At 42.2% G+C, this 16,688-nt stretch overlaps 1 protein-coding gene across 11 annotated transcripts in view; it reads right to left on the reverse strand.

Moving 5' to 3' along the window:
- The window catches only part of BCAS3 (BCAS3 microtubule associated cell migration factor), a 1,368,214-nt gene that overhangs the window by 660,197 nt on the left and 691,329 nt on the right, over positions 1 to 16,688 (reverse strand). For all 11 annotated transcript variants that reach the window (XM_033921865.1, XM_033921866.1, XM_033921867.1 and 8 more), the window contains one exon: positions 1,345 to 1,445. In XM_033921865.1, the coding sequence (XP_033777756.1) occupies positions 1,345 to 1,445 (101 nt within the window). The remainder of the gene's footprint in view (positions 1 to 1,344; positions 1,446 to 16,688) is intronic.

A 16,688-nucleotide genomic window follows, 5' to 3' on the forward strand; every position in this document is an offset into this window, starting at 1 on the left:
TCTTATTTAAGGTACAAGACCTAGACAAGAGTTGAAAGGGTGAAAGGGGGTCCTATTAGACTACCAGGGATCTTTTTGGGAAGTCAGTGGAGAAAATAAGGGAAGGAGGGGGCCCACTAGACTACCAGAGATTTTTTAAGGGAAGAGAAGGGGCCACTAAATTACTAGGAAATTTGTTTTGAAGTGAAGAGATGGGTTTTTGTTTTCTACTTCTATTAGATTGCACAGATCAAGATTTAAAAAATATCTATCCCTATTTGACTACCATATGCCTTGGTAGCCTAGACCTGACTAGACCCCATTCTCAATATCAGGAAAAAAAACTTGTCTGGTAGTCTAGTGCAGTGGTTCCCAACCCTGTCCTGGAGGACCACCAGGCCAATTGGGTTTTCAGGCTAGCCCTAATGAATATGCATGAGAGAGATTTGCATATAATGGAAGTGAGAGGCATGCAAATCTGCTCCATGCATATCCATTAGGGCTATCCTGAAAACCTGATTGGCCTGGTGGTCCTCCAGGACAGGGTTGGGAACCACCTTCAAAAAGATATAAAACGGATGGAATCGGTCCAGAGGAAGACTACTAAAATGGTGCATGCTCATCGTCATAAGGCGTATGGGGTCAGACTTAAGATCTCAATATGTATATTTTGAAGGAAAGGAGGGAGAGGGGAGATATGATAGAGACATTTAAATACCTATGTAATGTAAATGCGCATGAATCGAGCCTCTTTAATTTGAAAGGAAGCTCTGGAATAAGAGAACACAGGATGAAGTTAAGAGGTGAAAGGCTCCGGAGTAATCTAAGGAAATATTTTTTTACAGAAAGGGTGGTAGATGCGTAGAACAGTCTCCCCAGAAGAGGTGGTAGAGACAGAGACTGTTCCTGAATTCAAGAAAGCCTGGGATAGGCACATGGGATCTCTTAGACAGAGAGCGGAAGAGAAAATGCTTACTGCGGATGGGCAGACTGGATGGGCCATTTGGCCTTTATCTGCCATCATGTTTCTATAACATAACATGAACCTAAAAGTCATTTAATCATCTCTTGTAAAAATAAAAATTTAAAATTAAGACCCCACTGAAATATGTACCTGACTGCCTTTTGTAAGAGCTCTAATTTCTAACTATCTCAAATTCATATGCAGAAAACAAGTAGGATTCATCCTCCTAACCAGTTTGGTATTTGTTTCACTCTACTACTGAAATGACCATAAAAGCTGTAATTGGCATCATTTGTACTTATTCTTTATTTTTTTGCAGGTAGACTAGAGTTTTATTACAATCATATCATTCATGATTAACTGCAGCTCAAAACCCCCCCCCCACAGCTCATAGACTATACCTGTGAAAGCCATTCTTCATCTTCTTGACCACTGTGTTCCGAAGTGAGGCTGTCGTAAGATTCATGACGTGTTATTGGTCCAGGACTTCCAGGTGGAACCACTGCAAACACAAAAAATCCAGTCATCTGTATATATCTCATTAACAAGGATTCATCGTAATTTGTATGGTAAATTACTGTAAAAAAAGATTGATTATAACCTACATTTGTGGCCACAATCAACGATGTCCATTCTAAATAAATATATCTGTAAAGTGTTCTGCGCAAAGGCACTGTATAAGGATCACAGGTCTGTTATTTAGCTACAAACAAGCATAATTGTCACATAAACTCATCCAAAGCATACATAATTTAAGACATTTCATTATTCCTTTTTTTATTTATTTAAAAAATTATACACCGCCTAAAGATCTAGGCGGTTTCCAAGCAACATACATAATCAGCTTACAAAAATACATACAGCACTTCACTCTCTCATATAAATGCATTTACAAATGTGTCTTTAATAATTTTTTTAAACTACTCTACCTGCAATTAAACGTATTTGCAAGTTTCAAGTTTCAAGTTTATTAGGATTTTATATACCGCCTATCAAGGTTATCTAAGCGGTTTTTACAATCAGGTACTCAAGCATTTTCCCTCTCTGTCCCGGTGGGCTCACAATCTATCTAACGTACCTGGGGCTATGGAGGATTAAGTGACTTGCCCAGGGTCACAAGGAGCAGCGCGGGGTTTGAACCCACAACCCCAGGGTGCTGAGGCTGTAGATCCAACCACTGCGCCACACACTCCTGGCAAGTCATTCCAAAGTTTCACCCCGGCTATCAAAATCATTAATTACTTATCTTTACATGATGTATACCCTTGCTATTTTGTCTTCTGACAATCCATTCTACCTTCAGATCTTAATACCCTCCTTGGCTGATATACCTTTAACAACAATGAAAACAAACTGGAGAAACATGATAAACAGTTTGATGGAATATTGACAGTACTTTGTATTGCACTCTTTGTTGTATCGGCAGCTAATGCAATTATCTCAAAAGAGATGTTACATGTGCTTTCCGTGATTCTCCAGTCAATAATCTCACTGCTGAATTCATCAAAAGTTGTAAAGCTTTAAATTTTGCATTTGTTACCCCCTAAATATATCAAATTACAGTAATCTAATCTTCCCAGTTATCATCGCTTGTACCACTGTTCAAAAATCATAGGGCAGCAACATCGGCTTCAACCTATACAACATGTGTACCGTATTTTCATGTAGATAACGCGCACCCGTGTAAAACGTGCACACGGGTATAGCGCGCGAAAAACACAAATTTATGTACAGAAATTTTTATATACCGCGCACACCCGTATACCGCGCATGCTGCCCGACTCTCCTTTCGCCCACCCCGACTCTCCTCTGGCCACCCCGACTCTCCTTTCGCCTGCCCCGACTCTCCTCTCCCCCTTGAAGTCCTGTCCCCACCCTGAAAGCCTGATGCCCCCCCCGACGTCCGATTCACCCCTCCACCCGCAGGACCGCTCGCACCCCCACCCCGAAGGACCGCTCGTACGCACTCCCACCCGCACCCGCACCCCCACCCTGAAGGACCGCTCGCACCCCCACAGCCTCCCGACCCCCCCATCATGTAGAAGCTCCTACCGGTGTCCTGCTGCTTCCTCTTGGTGGTCCCGACTCCCCGACACAATCGGGGCAAGAGGGAGCTCAAGCCCTCTTGCCCCAGCCAACCGCGGCACCCCCGACACGATCGGGGCAAGAGGGAGCTCAAGCCCTCTTGCCCCAGCCAACCGCGGCACCCCCAACACGATCGGGGCAAGAGGGAGCTCAAGCCCTCTTGCCCGCCCCGACTCCCCGACACGATCGGGGCAAAAGGGAGCCCAAGCCCTCTTGCCCCGCCGACTCCCCAACTCCCCTACAATATCGGGCCAGGAGGGAGCCCAAGTCCTCTTGGCCCTGGCGCCCCCCCCCCACTAGTTGTTCGGGCCAGAAGGGAGCCCAAACCCTCCTGGCCACGGCGACCCCCTACCCCCACCCCGCACTACATTACGGGCAGGAGGGATCCCAGGCCCTCCTGCCCTCGACGCAAACCCCCCTCCCCCCAATGACCGCCCGCCCAAGAACCTCTGACCGCCCCCCCAGCCGACCCGTGACCCCCCTGGACGACCCCCACGACCCCCCCACCCCCCTTCCCCGTACCTTTGTGTAGTTGGCTGGACAGACGGGAGCCAAACCCGCCTGTCCGGCAGGCAGCCAACGACGGAATGAGGCCGGATTGGCCCATCCGTCCCAAAGCTCCACCTACTGGTGGGGCCTAAGGCGCCTGGGCCAATCAGAATAGGCCCAGGAGCCTTAGGTCCCTCCTGGGGGCGGGGCTTTGGGCACATGGTCGGGTTGGGCCCATGTGCCTCAGGCTCCGCCCCCAGGTGGTACCTAAGGCTCCCAGGCCTATTCTGATTGCCCAGGCGCCTTAGGCCCCACCAGTAGGCGGAGCTTTGGGACAGATAGGCCAATCCGGCCTTATTCCGTCGTTGGCTGCCTGCCGGACAGGCGTGTTTGACTCCCGTCTGTCCGGCCAACTTCACAAAGGTACGGGGAAGGGGAGTGGGGGTGTCGTGGGGGTCGGCCAGGGGGGTCACGGGTCGGCTGGGGGGGGCAGTCTGAGGTTCTTGGGGGGGTGGTCGTTGGGGGGAGGGGGGTTTGAATCGAGGGCAGGAGGGCCTGGGATCCCTCCTGCCCGTAATGTAGTGCAGGGTGGGGGTAGGGGGTCGCCGTGGCCAGGAGGGTTTGGGCTCCCTCCTGGCCCGAACAACTAGCGGGGGGGGGGGGAGGTCGCCAGGGCCAGGAGGACTTGGGCTCCCTCCTGGCCCGATATTGTCGGGGAGTTGGGGAGTCAGCGGGGCAAGAGGGCTTGAGCTCCCTTTTGCCCCAATCATGTTGGGGAGTCGGGGGGGGGCAAGAGGGCTTGAGCTCCCTCTTGCCCCGATCGTGTCGGGGGTGCCGCGGTTGGCTGGGGCAACAGGGCTTGAGCTCCCTCTTGTCCCGATCGTGTCGGGTGTCGGGACCGCCAAGAGGAAGCAGCAGGACACCGGTAGGAGCTTCTACATGATGGGGGGGTCGGGAGGCTGTGGGGGTGCGAGCGGTCCTTCAGGGTGGGGGTGCGGGTGCGAGTGCGTGCGAGTGCGTGCGAGCGGTCCTTCGGGGTGGGGGTGCGAGCGGTCTTGCGGGGGGGTGTGAATCGGACGTCAGGGGGGGGAACTATTAAAAAAAATTTTGTACAACACGCTCACGCGTATAACGCGCAAGGGTATGCGCGGTACGTAAAAACCACGTATAACGCGAGAAAATACGGTAATTGATCGTACCCTTTCTGAATCTATAAATCTCCCTTGCCTCCCCTCTCACTGGATATTCTTTGGTAGGTGGTCAACTTGAACCCCATACCTATCTTACCAGTTACTTTTCTTTCCTTGTATCTTTAAGTCAGTGACAGTGATCCAAACTGTTAAGCTTTTCTTTTAGATTTCAAATCAGATACCAGAGTGAGCAGTGAGAGCAAGAGTGAGGGTAGAAGACAAAACAGTCCCTTCCAGGTCTGCTCAAATGCGGTTTTTGAGCACACCAGAAAATGTCATGAATAGGAATACACCAAGCCCCAGTGAACCATGAAAACACAATCTTGTGTCTTAAAGGTCATCAAGTCAACTTTTAAATGTTTGTTAAAAGATCATGGCCTATGTGTATGCAACTTTTATGACAACTCATAGACAAACTTGCTTTTTTTTTATAACTATCATTTTCAAATGATTTTTATTTTAGAAACCATATAAAAATGATAGTCATATGAAAAGCAATAGCAGAACAGCCTTATGAATATAGTTTCCAAGTTTCTAAGTTTCTTCAAATCTTATTATCCCGAATCAAGGGCAAACCTTCTAGGTGGCTTACAATCTAAAAATTCAACAGGGAAAGGATAGGGGTTGATTGGTAAATTGAGGCTGTCATATACAGCGAAAGGATAATCATATAAAAAGGAACCAACATTATAATCAGTGAAATAACACGGAAATGGAACGACCCAGAGATAAAGAGAATATTGAGGAAGAGAATTTCATTGTAATCCACAAAAAAAAACCCTAAAAAACATATTTCAATAAGATATGTGCTGATAACAAAAGAAAATAAAAAAGGGGTTTATTATATATACATTTGAAATGAGACGGAGTGGAATGGAAAAGAGGTTCCCAAAAGAGATCATATTTTCACAGCTTACATTTGCAAAGCCAAACCAACTTATCTATACCAGGCATATGCCAGACTTTATCCAACCAAAAGCGTTGAGAAGGTTTTTGCGCAATGAGGTATGGACATCTGGAAGTCGATATAGAGGAGATTTTGGATTCCAGAGTATTCCACTGGAAGGTGCAATATACAGTACACTGAAAAAGCTTCAGTCAAAAAGAAAGGACCTGGGTCAATTTAGTGGACATTCATGCCCCTACCTTCCTGAAGAAGTATTTGACCAATCATCAAGTAGGTCACCACCACCTCTGGAATGGGCAGCATTGTGAGCCTGCCTGCAATGAGCTCATTTCCTAGGAGAGCCCTACTTGAACCTCTGACCTCCAGCAAGATAGGTGTCAGCAGACTTCACAAGGCTGGCAAGCTACTTTGGTCCGCTACATGCTCACCACTTCTTCATAGAGGACATTTTCTTCCTGGTGCATATGTATATGAACCCAGTCTTTGTCTGACCTTTTTGACAAAGCCTAGTCTCCACCTCTACATGTTGCCTAGTGTTCTAATTTCATGTTGTATTCTTATTTTTCTTTGTGTCAGCCTACTTGATTCACTACCAGCTCCCTGCTGGGTTTTGGCCTTGTTTTTGTACAGTCTTCTCTGTGAGTGACCATGTGCTCTTGCTTCCAAGCCTTCTTCCCAGATTTTCCTGACATCTGGGCAGCTAAATCGCAGTGACAACCAGTACCATGTGGAAGTTGGCAACTTCAAACAGAAGACCTGACCAATTTTCCCTGGTTGCAAGATGTTAAGTCTTGTGAACAGCCTATCTATAGACCTCACTACCTCACTATTCCTGGCTCCTCCTTACAGATGAACCTTCAGACTTATCTCATATCAGAAGACCCATGTCCTTCTAAAAAGAGCATGCTATATTGTGTTATTTTGGTCACACCATCAGAAAAGGTGTGATTGGAGAAGGACATTATGTTTGGGAAGATCAAAGGAACCAGGTGAAGAGGGCAAGCTGCAATCCGATGGCTGGACATGTTAAAAAAACAACCATGGGGATGACACTGGAGGACCTTACCGGATTAGCACAAAACTGATCTCTTTTTAGATCTGCAACTCATCAAGTTGCTAGGATTCGAGCGCGAGTCAACGGCTCCTAACAAACAAAACATAGAAACATGAGGAAGATAAAGGCCAAGTGGCTCATCTAATAATAATAATAACTTTATTTTTATATACCACAATACCACAAACAGTTCAGAGCAGTTTATAGAGAAAGAGACTTTATACAGACGGTAATAATACAGAAAAGTTTCAAAATTACATTAGCATGTTAAGGTTAATCAAATTTATTTGGAAGTGTTTTAGAAATACATCAAGGCAGAAGTGGGGTCAGAGAAAATTTATCAAAGAGAAAAGTTTTGATTGACTTCCTGAAAGTTTGCTAAGAAAGTGCGTTTGAAATTAAGTTGGTTAAACATTTATTCCATTTGCCTGCTTGGAATGATAATGTTTTATCAAGGAATCTGCTGTAGAAGCAGCCCTTCAAGGGTGGAAAATCAAACAAGTAAGCACTACGTGTACAAGTTGTGTCTGGAAATTCAAAATGATGAGACAGATAGATTGGGGATGAACCTGTTATGGTTATGAAGCAGAGGCAAGCAAACTTAAAGATGACTCTTGCTTCCACAGGCAGCCAGTGTAGTTTTTTGTAATATGGGCTTACATGATCCGATTTATTGAGGTCATAAATGAGACGGACTGCAGCATTCTGAACGATTCTCAGTCGTTTGATGGTTTTCTTAAAAGATCCCAAGAATATGATAGTCTGCCCATCCGCAGCACTCATATCTCAAAATTAAAATTCAAGAGAAATAGAACTGATAAAAATTCTTCCAAAAGGTTCTAGATGACCACAAAAAGGTTGAAGAAAATATTCCTGTTGTGTCCCAGCCTTGATGCATGAATGTATTTTTAACTTTTTATGCATTCAGTCCAATCTTTTTTTTTAAAAAAAATTCTTTAATTTATAATTTCAATATTACATATCAAGTTCAAACTTGTACAGAAAGTAAAAGTTAAGCCATCAAGAATTATATATTAAAAGAAAATATACTTCCTAAAGCAATCAAATACGTGCTTAAATTCCACTCAAGTCCTCCAAATTAGGATCCAAAATGTTAACCAAAAGTGAGACTAAAGGTAATTTTAACCAGAAGAAAAATAAGGTTTAATTAACTGAGAACAGAACTCTCTCTTTTCCTTTGTATTACATAACAGCTCTTTTCTTTTTCCAGTTGTGACAGTGATGAGAATGTGGACAGTTGGAAAGGTTCAAAGAAAACAAATTTTTGTAAAGAATAATGCACAATACATTTACATGGATGACGCAAATAGAAAGTTGCTCCTAGAGCTAACACCCCTGGTTTTAGAAGTAAAAATTCTCGACGATGACTCTGGGCATCACGAGCTAAATCTGGATACATTTGTATTTTTATACCCATGAAATCTGTTTATTTTAAAATAAAAGTTTCAGTAACCAGTTTTTATCTGGCGCTAAAGCAACCGTCAGAATTAAAAGTTGATGGTATCACTTGTTCTTTATCAGAAAGTTCTAACATCAAGGAAACATTTAATGGTTCTTGAACCAATACTTGTTGCTGCTTTTTTGGGTCATAAGGAAGATAACAGACCTTTTCTGGAACTTCCAAAACCTCTTGTAGATATCTTTTAAACATTTCCCTAGGTGTTACCGTAGTAATCCTAGGGAAATTAACCAATCTTAGATTGTTAGCGAGTGAAAAGTTCTCCAATGTCTCTAATTTCCTCCTGAGGTTGGCGTTGTCCTTGATTAACATTTCTTGAACTTGTTTAGAGACTTTTAAATCTTGCTCAATATTTTCAATAGAAGCTTTAGAATTAATTATTTCAGATTTTAAATCCTTTATATCATTTGACTGAATTTTTATTTTTTCTTTCATTTGTTGAAATTGAGGATTTATAGTATTTGGTAGATTAGCTACTAGGGGGCCTGTTTTACAAAGCTGTGCTAGCAGCTGCTGTGCGGTAACGGCCCCAAAGCCCATAGAGATTTAAAGAGCTTCGGGGATGTTGCAGCGCGGCTTTGTAAAACAGGCCCTAAATCCCAGATGGAATCTAATGTAATCTCTAGGGGTTTCTGTATACAATTGCAATTTAATATCACTTAGCTCACTAACCGGCACTTTCTCTTGATAGTCACTCTCCTGGATTTCTCTGACCTCAAAAGTTGTCAAATCCTCGGTTCCTATTACTAAACTCTCTTGAAGTTGTGGAGAGTCCAGCACCACACTCCCCTCAGCATTTTTCTTGGCCTCCAGGGTTGAGTATGCACCAACATCCGGAAATTCCTCCACCCGTGGGGAGCTGGTAACCTGAGGAAGTGGGGGCGGTGCCCTTGCATCAGGGCTCAGCATGGTTTCAAGCCCCATAGAGACTGCTTCCGTCTCGCCTACCAGGTGCGTCCCAAGCAGGGAAATCCCCAACGACATTGGGATGTCCTGCATTCGCCACATCAGCTCCTCTATATTTCTATAGACAGCCGTTCCAGAGCACTGCAAGGCCCCAGAAGCACTCTTTCCTTTCCGCTTAGGCATATCAGTTAATGTAAAACAAACAAATTGTGGAAAATGTTCAATTTAGAGCAAGCTTCTGTGGCATGTCTGTCAGCCAAGTAAGCCAGCAGCCATCTTGGATTGCATTCAGTCCAATCTAATGGCCATCTCACAGTTGTTAAATGATCTTAGCTGTGATACTTACTTAGAATGCTTTCCTGGAAGTAGAAAAATTACGATACCATATGATTCTTCACAATTTTAAAATTCAGCTACCACAAAGTTAAGCATACAGTAATGATCGCACCAGTCAAGACCAATGTGGTAGATTCAGTTTTTAAAGGTTCCTCTAGGACTACTGAGGTACAGTACAGGATATCATAAAAACATAAAAATTAATAGCAAATATCTCCAGCCCCATCTAGTCAGTCAATTAGCAGGCAGAAGGAATGCAGCTAAACAGTTTTAAGAAATACTTCTGATGTAATTTCTCTGATATTTTGAGTTTACTCAATGCAGTATAAATATTATTATGCATCAAAGAAACCTTTGTTTCGTGCTATCTGAATAATTAAATATATTGTTCATTAGCCAAGCAAGTTGAAGCAATTTTTTGAGTGAGGATGTAGAAACTATGTGCTTCAATGCATATGCGGCAGGAGAATGACTACCGCAGCTTTGTAAAAGGGGCCCTATATTTGCTCATAATTTTAAGGATAAGAAAAATAGTTTCACTCCATGAAAGAGGAATATTTTTGAGAAGCCTAGGACAAAATAACTGAAAAAGAAAACAGGATCCTTTCTTAAATATACCAAAGAAATGATACATAAATGTAAAAATGCCCTACTATACAGGTTTAAACATAGAAACATGATGGCAGATAAAGATCAAATGGTTCATCCAATCTGCTCATCCACTTAGCATCCACTATCTCATCCTCCTCCTCTCCCTAGAAGATCTCACATGCGCTACTAACAAATCCACATTACAGTACTTAGCGAGGTTCTCTGAAGACTTGAGTACATGAACGCAGAAGAACTTCCTCAGACTTAATAAACTGCAGATCAAGGTACCATACTTTAGTTTGGAGACTACAATTCATTACCACATACAGACTTGGTGTTGGTTACAGGAGAAAAACTTAAGATTGAGAAAACATCCAAAGTTCTGGGCGTCATTTTGGACTCGTACCTAACCTATAAAACTCAGATTGATTCCTTGGTTAAAAAAAATTCTTTTTTAGATTAAGACAACTAAGAATAATTAGATCTGTCTCAAGTAAGAATAGTTTTAGACTAATTGTTCAGGCTGATCTCTTCCCATATTTAGACTACTGCAACTCTCTGTATGCTGGTATCACAGAGAAGGAATATAAGAGATTGCAACTTCTCCAGAACACAACAGCAAGACTAATCTTCCGATTAAGTCACTTTGAAAGGGCAAGCCTGCTACTGAAAGAGCTACATTGGCTGCCAATGAAAAAAAAAAAAAAAAAAAATTCAGTTTAAGATAGCTTGCATGGCCCATAAGGCCATATATGGAGAGAACTCTTAGAGACTAATATCTGATATCAAGGTTATAGGTTCAAGTTTCAAGTTTATTAAAATTTTGATTAATCGCCTTTCTATAACTCCAGAACAACACAGCATTTTAAACTGATTTTTCCTGCTCCACCATAAAAAAAGCTATTTGAGACTACCATCAAATTTCAGGGTTCCCAAACCTTGAATAACCTACCATTGTATATGTATCAGATCTTTTCCTACTACCATTTCAGGAAAATGTTAAAGACTTGTCTCTTCTCTTTGTAATTCTCATGATCGTAATTCAATTGTAATTTAAGTATCTTACGGTAATTGTACCAGAAAATGTAAGCCACAATGAATCATTGTCAAAATTTGTGGGATATAAGAAATTGGATGGTATGGTATGATATATGCTGTTATGTGTGAACACTTATGCCAGGCAAAGAGCTGTTGTGCGCGCTCATGCCTAAGTACCAGAAATATAACTGTAAGTCATAGGGCTCCTTTTGCTAAGCTGCAGTAGCGTTTTTAACGCATGCTGAAGATTAGCGCCTGCTAACCCTTGCACTATACGGAAAAACTAACGCCAGCTCTATGGAGGCGTTAGCTTCTAGCGTGCACTAAAACCACTAGCGCAGCTTAGTAAAAGGAGCCCATAGTCATTTATAAGTTATTAACGTTAATGCCAGTTCTGTCCAGACTCTGCCTGTGTGGAAGCCTATCTGTCAAATGTGCATTACGTAAGATACACACGGAAGGATGCTTAGACAAATTTTGGCATTTATGCATGTATGTGCAACATAGGTGCATACTGTACATATCATTATTCTAATTATTTATGCACGTGATCAGCACGGAAATGTTAGCACCCACTTTACAGGAGTACTCTCTTATGCATGATTTTATTTCTTAACTTCACAAATATATAAAGTTATGGCAAACATGACAGAGGATTGTAATATTCTAACTAGCAATTGAACTTTTTTTATCATCTCTAATATCACTATCATAATAGTCCCATTCAAAACGGCAGATTCTCATTGCTTCCCTTTTTTTTTTTTATTAATCTCTTTTCATGTTTCCAAACAATAAAAGAAAAAGAATAAAGCATTTCTCAATATTCAACTTAACATAATAATACCTAATACATGATTAGTTCCACCTATTTCTAACTGACATTGGAACCCATTGCTTATTCTTTATGTTCTCCAAGTAACAAGAATCAGAGAGCTGGTTTCATTTCAATATGCAAACTCATCTATTGCCCCATAGTGAAAATACACAAAACCTGGGGCTCCAGTAATAAGGAAAACATGAAGCACTTCCTTAAACAGAGTAGAAATGATTCTTTGATCACATATAAGACCTTTACTCACAATAAATGCCTTCAAAGCCTGTCTAAAGCTTTAAGGCAGAGGTTTAATAGCACCGAGATCCATGAGTACAGTACTTACCAACAATACTATAATAAAGTAGAGATTAGTTTTGTTTTAACAAAATCTATATTTATATAATTACATTTCCTATGGGTGAGGGGAGGTAAAATGAATGCATTCCCCTCATCCCCTAATGCAGCCATTTGTCAATTAAAATACAGAATGCCCAATCAATTCTGATGAATTTAGTGAGCAATTTGTCAAATACTACTGCATATGAGTTAATATATTAATTCTTGTCACAAGCTTTTTTTTTTCCTGACAAGTGCATACCTCGTCTGTAACAACCTCTTCAGCATGCAACGAATCTCCTTTTGAAAAGATGTCTAGAAACTATACAACCAACAAAATAAAAGCCGTGACCTTCAAACTTCTCATGTAGATTTTTTGTGGCGAGGGGGAGTATTTGGAAAAAGGGGGAATATTCCACTTCTATATCCATCAGCTTTCTTATCACGTTTATTTATTTAGGGGCTCTTTGCAAAGCTGCAGTAAGCACAAACATATGCTTACTGCAGCAAAAAAACAAATACCAAGGGGCATAGTGAGGCATCCCACGATAATTTCAGGATGTGAGCATGCTATCCACATGCTAAAAAATAAAATGTATTTTTTTTACATTAGGAGCAGAGAGTGGGTATAATTATAGAGCAGTGGTCTCAAACTCACGGCCTGGGGGCCACATGCGGCCCGCCAGGTACTATTTTGAAGCCCTCGTTATGTTTATCATAATTACAAAAGTAAAATAAAACAGTTTCTTGATCATATGTCTCTTTAGCCATGAATTACAATATTATTATTAAGACAGCTAAAAGAGTTTTTCTTTAATAAGACATTAACTATTTTTTGAGGCCCTCCAAGTACCTATAAATCCAAAATGTGGCCCTGCAAAGGGTTTGAGTTTGAAATCAGTATTCAAGATGATGGACAGGTAAGATCTAATACCACATCAGGAGTCCCTTTCAAGATGATAGTGAGATGTGAATGTATGTCCATGACACAACTTCTCAAATTTCTTCCGTGGAGGTCGACTGATGCAGCCATAGCTCTAACATTATAAGATTTGAAATGACTTTAAATAATTAAATCTGCCTGGGCATAGTTGAAGGAAATGCAATCTGCTAGCCAATTAGAATGCACGTGGTACAAAAAGTTACAGGTCTGATGTGGTCAAATGAAACTAAACAACTGCAGGGCTTGGCTTTAGACTTGTTTGAAACCCAATGTATATAAGAAACTTTACCCCTATGGGCATGCACAGTGCACTGGGAGACAGGCCTAAGATTCTGATTGGCCCAAGCGCCTATCAGTTCCTTAGGCCCCTCCCCGGTGCATTCCACAATCAGGAAGGGGCATCAGGAAGGGGCAGGCCCACCATTCATATGAAGGCGGGCCTGCTGGCTGGTCAACTACTAAAGGTAGGAGGGGTTGGTCTGGCTGGGCTAGACCGGGGGGGGGGGGGTTTCCAGCTGGGCTGGTGGGTTGGTGGCCTACCTTCGTTTGGGGGTGAGGGGGTCCCTCTTGCCACGGTCATTACAGGGAGGGGGGGGGGGGGGTACAGCAGGAGGGACTAGGTATCCCTCCTGCTGTGGTCATTACGGGGGGGGGGATATGGCAGGAGAGACCGGGCATCCCTCCTGCCGGGGATGTGTCAGCGGGGTGGCGGCAGGAGTAATTGGCCACTCCTCCTGTCGCAGACATTTGGGGGTAGGGGGGCCGACTTCTCTCCTGCCAGTAGTCTTCACGCGGGGAAGAGAAAAACAGGTTGCAGCCACTAAAATGACCATGGCAAGAGATCCCTTGCCACCATCAGTTCAGTGTCAATGTGATTCTCTAATCGGTGCCTGTAATATGGGCGTTGGCTAGAGTGGTGGTTAGGCAGCTTAGGGCAATTCTGTATAGGGCACGCATATGCAATTCTCAAAAGCTGCTTGTGTACATAAATGTTTAGAATACCAGCAGATGAGTGTGTACGTGCACGTGTATGCCAACCTAACCACCTATGTGCTTAACTTTTGGGCTGCAAAAACCCAAAGAAACGCTACAGTTTAGGGGATGAAGAACTTATGTAAATGACAGAAGAGCGGGACTTAGGTATGATTGTATGTGATGATCTTAAGGTAGCCAAACAGGTTGAAAAGGTGACGGCGAAAGCTAGAAGGATGCTAGGTTGCAAAGGGAGAGGTATAGCCAGTAGGAAAAAGGAGGTATTGATACCCCTATATAAGACTTTAGTGAGACCTCATTTAGAATACTATGTACAATTCTGGAGACCACACCTTCAAAAAGATATAAAAAGGAAGGAGTCGGTCCAGAGGAAGGCTACTAAAATGGTGTGTGATCTTCATCATAAGGCGTATGGGGACAGACTTAAAGATCTCTATCTGTATACTTTGGAGGAAATGCAGGAGAAGGAAGATATGACAGATATTTAAATACCTATGTAATGTAAATGCACATAAGTCGAGTCTCTATAATTCGAAAGGAAATTCTGCAATGCATAGGATGAAGTTAAGTGGTGATAGGCTCCGGAGTAATCTAAGGAAATACTTTTTTACAGAAAAGGTGGCAGATGGGTGGACAGTCTCCTGGAAGGGGTGGTGGAGACAGAGACTGTGTCTGAATTCAAGAGGGCCTGGGATAGGCACGTAGGATCTCTCGGAGAGAGAAAGAGATAATTGTTACTACAGATGCCAGACTAGATGGGCCATTTGGCCTTTATCTGCCATCATGTTTCTAACTTATAGAGTACATATTTTCAAGGGGGTATAAATAGGGGCAGAGCATGGGCAGGACTCCTACTTAGGTGCATAACTTACATAATACTGTAAGATATGCAGGTGTCTGTTACATCTAGGTGTTCACACTTACATCAATAATGGAATAAATACTTGTGCTCAAATGTTAAGTACATATATGTATATCCATTTACACTAGAATTTTCTAAATGAAAGTAGGTACCTTTTTCCCTTTATAGAATAGGTTACTGCTGAATGCCCTCCAGACATATTTTCCCTTCTTCAGCGGGCCCCCCTGACAAGTTCAGGCCCTAGGCACGTGCCTACTGGGCCTACCCATTAATCTGGCCCTACTTACACTATAAATTGTAAACTGCCTTGAAGTTTCTCACCAAGGCGCGGGGTAGAAAAAAACCTAATAAACTTGGAAACTTGTTACAGAATTAACCCCACAGTTCCATCCCTCTTCCAATTTGATCCATCCTATCATTGCAATATAATTTGTACCCTGCTTTCAATGTCCCATTGGTCATCCTTCTTATACCAGATCTCTGAGATGCCTATTATTTCAACCTCTTAATTCAGTGCTACTAAATTTACTCTAAATCTCCCATATTATTTTTTTAGCTTCTAGCATTTGTATACAGACATATCAAAGTATGCTTTTGTTTGTATTTACAACTTGCTTAGTAGTTGGCAGGGATAATTTGCAATCTTTCAATTCGGTTTGCTCTTTACTTAAAAGCAGTGACTATTTTTGCTTTACTGTAACCCTAACTTCCCCATTTTGATAATACCTTACTGTGAATCACATGCTTCTGAGAGACTGCTGTTTTTCGTCAGGCTCTAGTTTAAAAGCTATTCTATCCCCTTTCAAACATTAGCTCTAGGAACTTGGTTCTTCCCTAGTTAAGGTAGAGCCAAACTTTATAAAATAGGCTCTTTCATCAGAGCTCTGTTCATTTCCTAATAATCTAAATTCTTTCTCTCTGTACCATATAGGAGCATTTTCAATATCATGTCTAAGTCCAAATTGGAAAATTTTATCATAGCCATAATTAAATCAGAAAAACCTCTAAATTTCTGGTTTTGAGAAGTCCCAGGGAAAAATATAGAAAAACAAGGGATGTCTGTCTGGCAGCATTTCTAGTGAACTGGCCATATCGACATCCCAGCAGCAGGGGGCAACCTGGTGGTCAGTGAAATGAGCTTCACATAGAGGGACCCAGGTAAAAAAAATCCCACCTAAATCCCTTCATATTATATGATGATCCCTCCAGGGATAGAGAAAACCTACCATACATGAAGGTCTACCACTACAATATCCCTCAAGTTTGCAGGTCACTTATATATTAAAAGGTATAGGAATTATTTCTGTGTTCCAGGAGAACTCACATATTTGTACTGAAATGAAAGAGTTATAGTAGAAATTGAATAATTCACTGATCGTTGTATTGAACAGTAGGCTACTTCATTCATTTGCCTGCTGCTCTCTTAGGAATGACCATAATATCTAAAGCTTTCATAGAGCCTAGTATCTACTGTTATATCTTTAGGGGAGACCCACTTGGGGGGGGGGGGCAGTTAAGGGGGAGAGTAATGCCTTCATCCCTACAGTGGTGAGCTGAGCAGTTAGGGCACCTTTTTCTGCAAAAGTCATGACTGAAACAGGTTTAGATGCAAACAGACATATTTTCTGCCCTGGATCTTTTTTTCTGTTCCAATATCGCAGGAAAACATCCAGATTGTAAGATTGCCCAAATCGTGCTGAAAACATGCCTCTAACATGCTC

Source organism: Geotrypetes seraphini, chromosome 15 (assembly GCF_902459505.1).
Source record: "Geotrypetes seraphini chromosome 15, aGeoSer1.1, whole genome shotgun sequence".
Classification (NCBI taxonomy): Eukaryota; Metazoa; Chordata; class Amphibia; order Gymnophiona; family Dermophiidae; genus Geotrypetes; species Geotrypetes seraphini.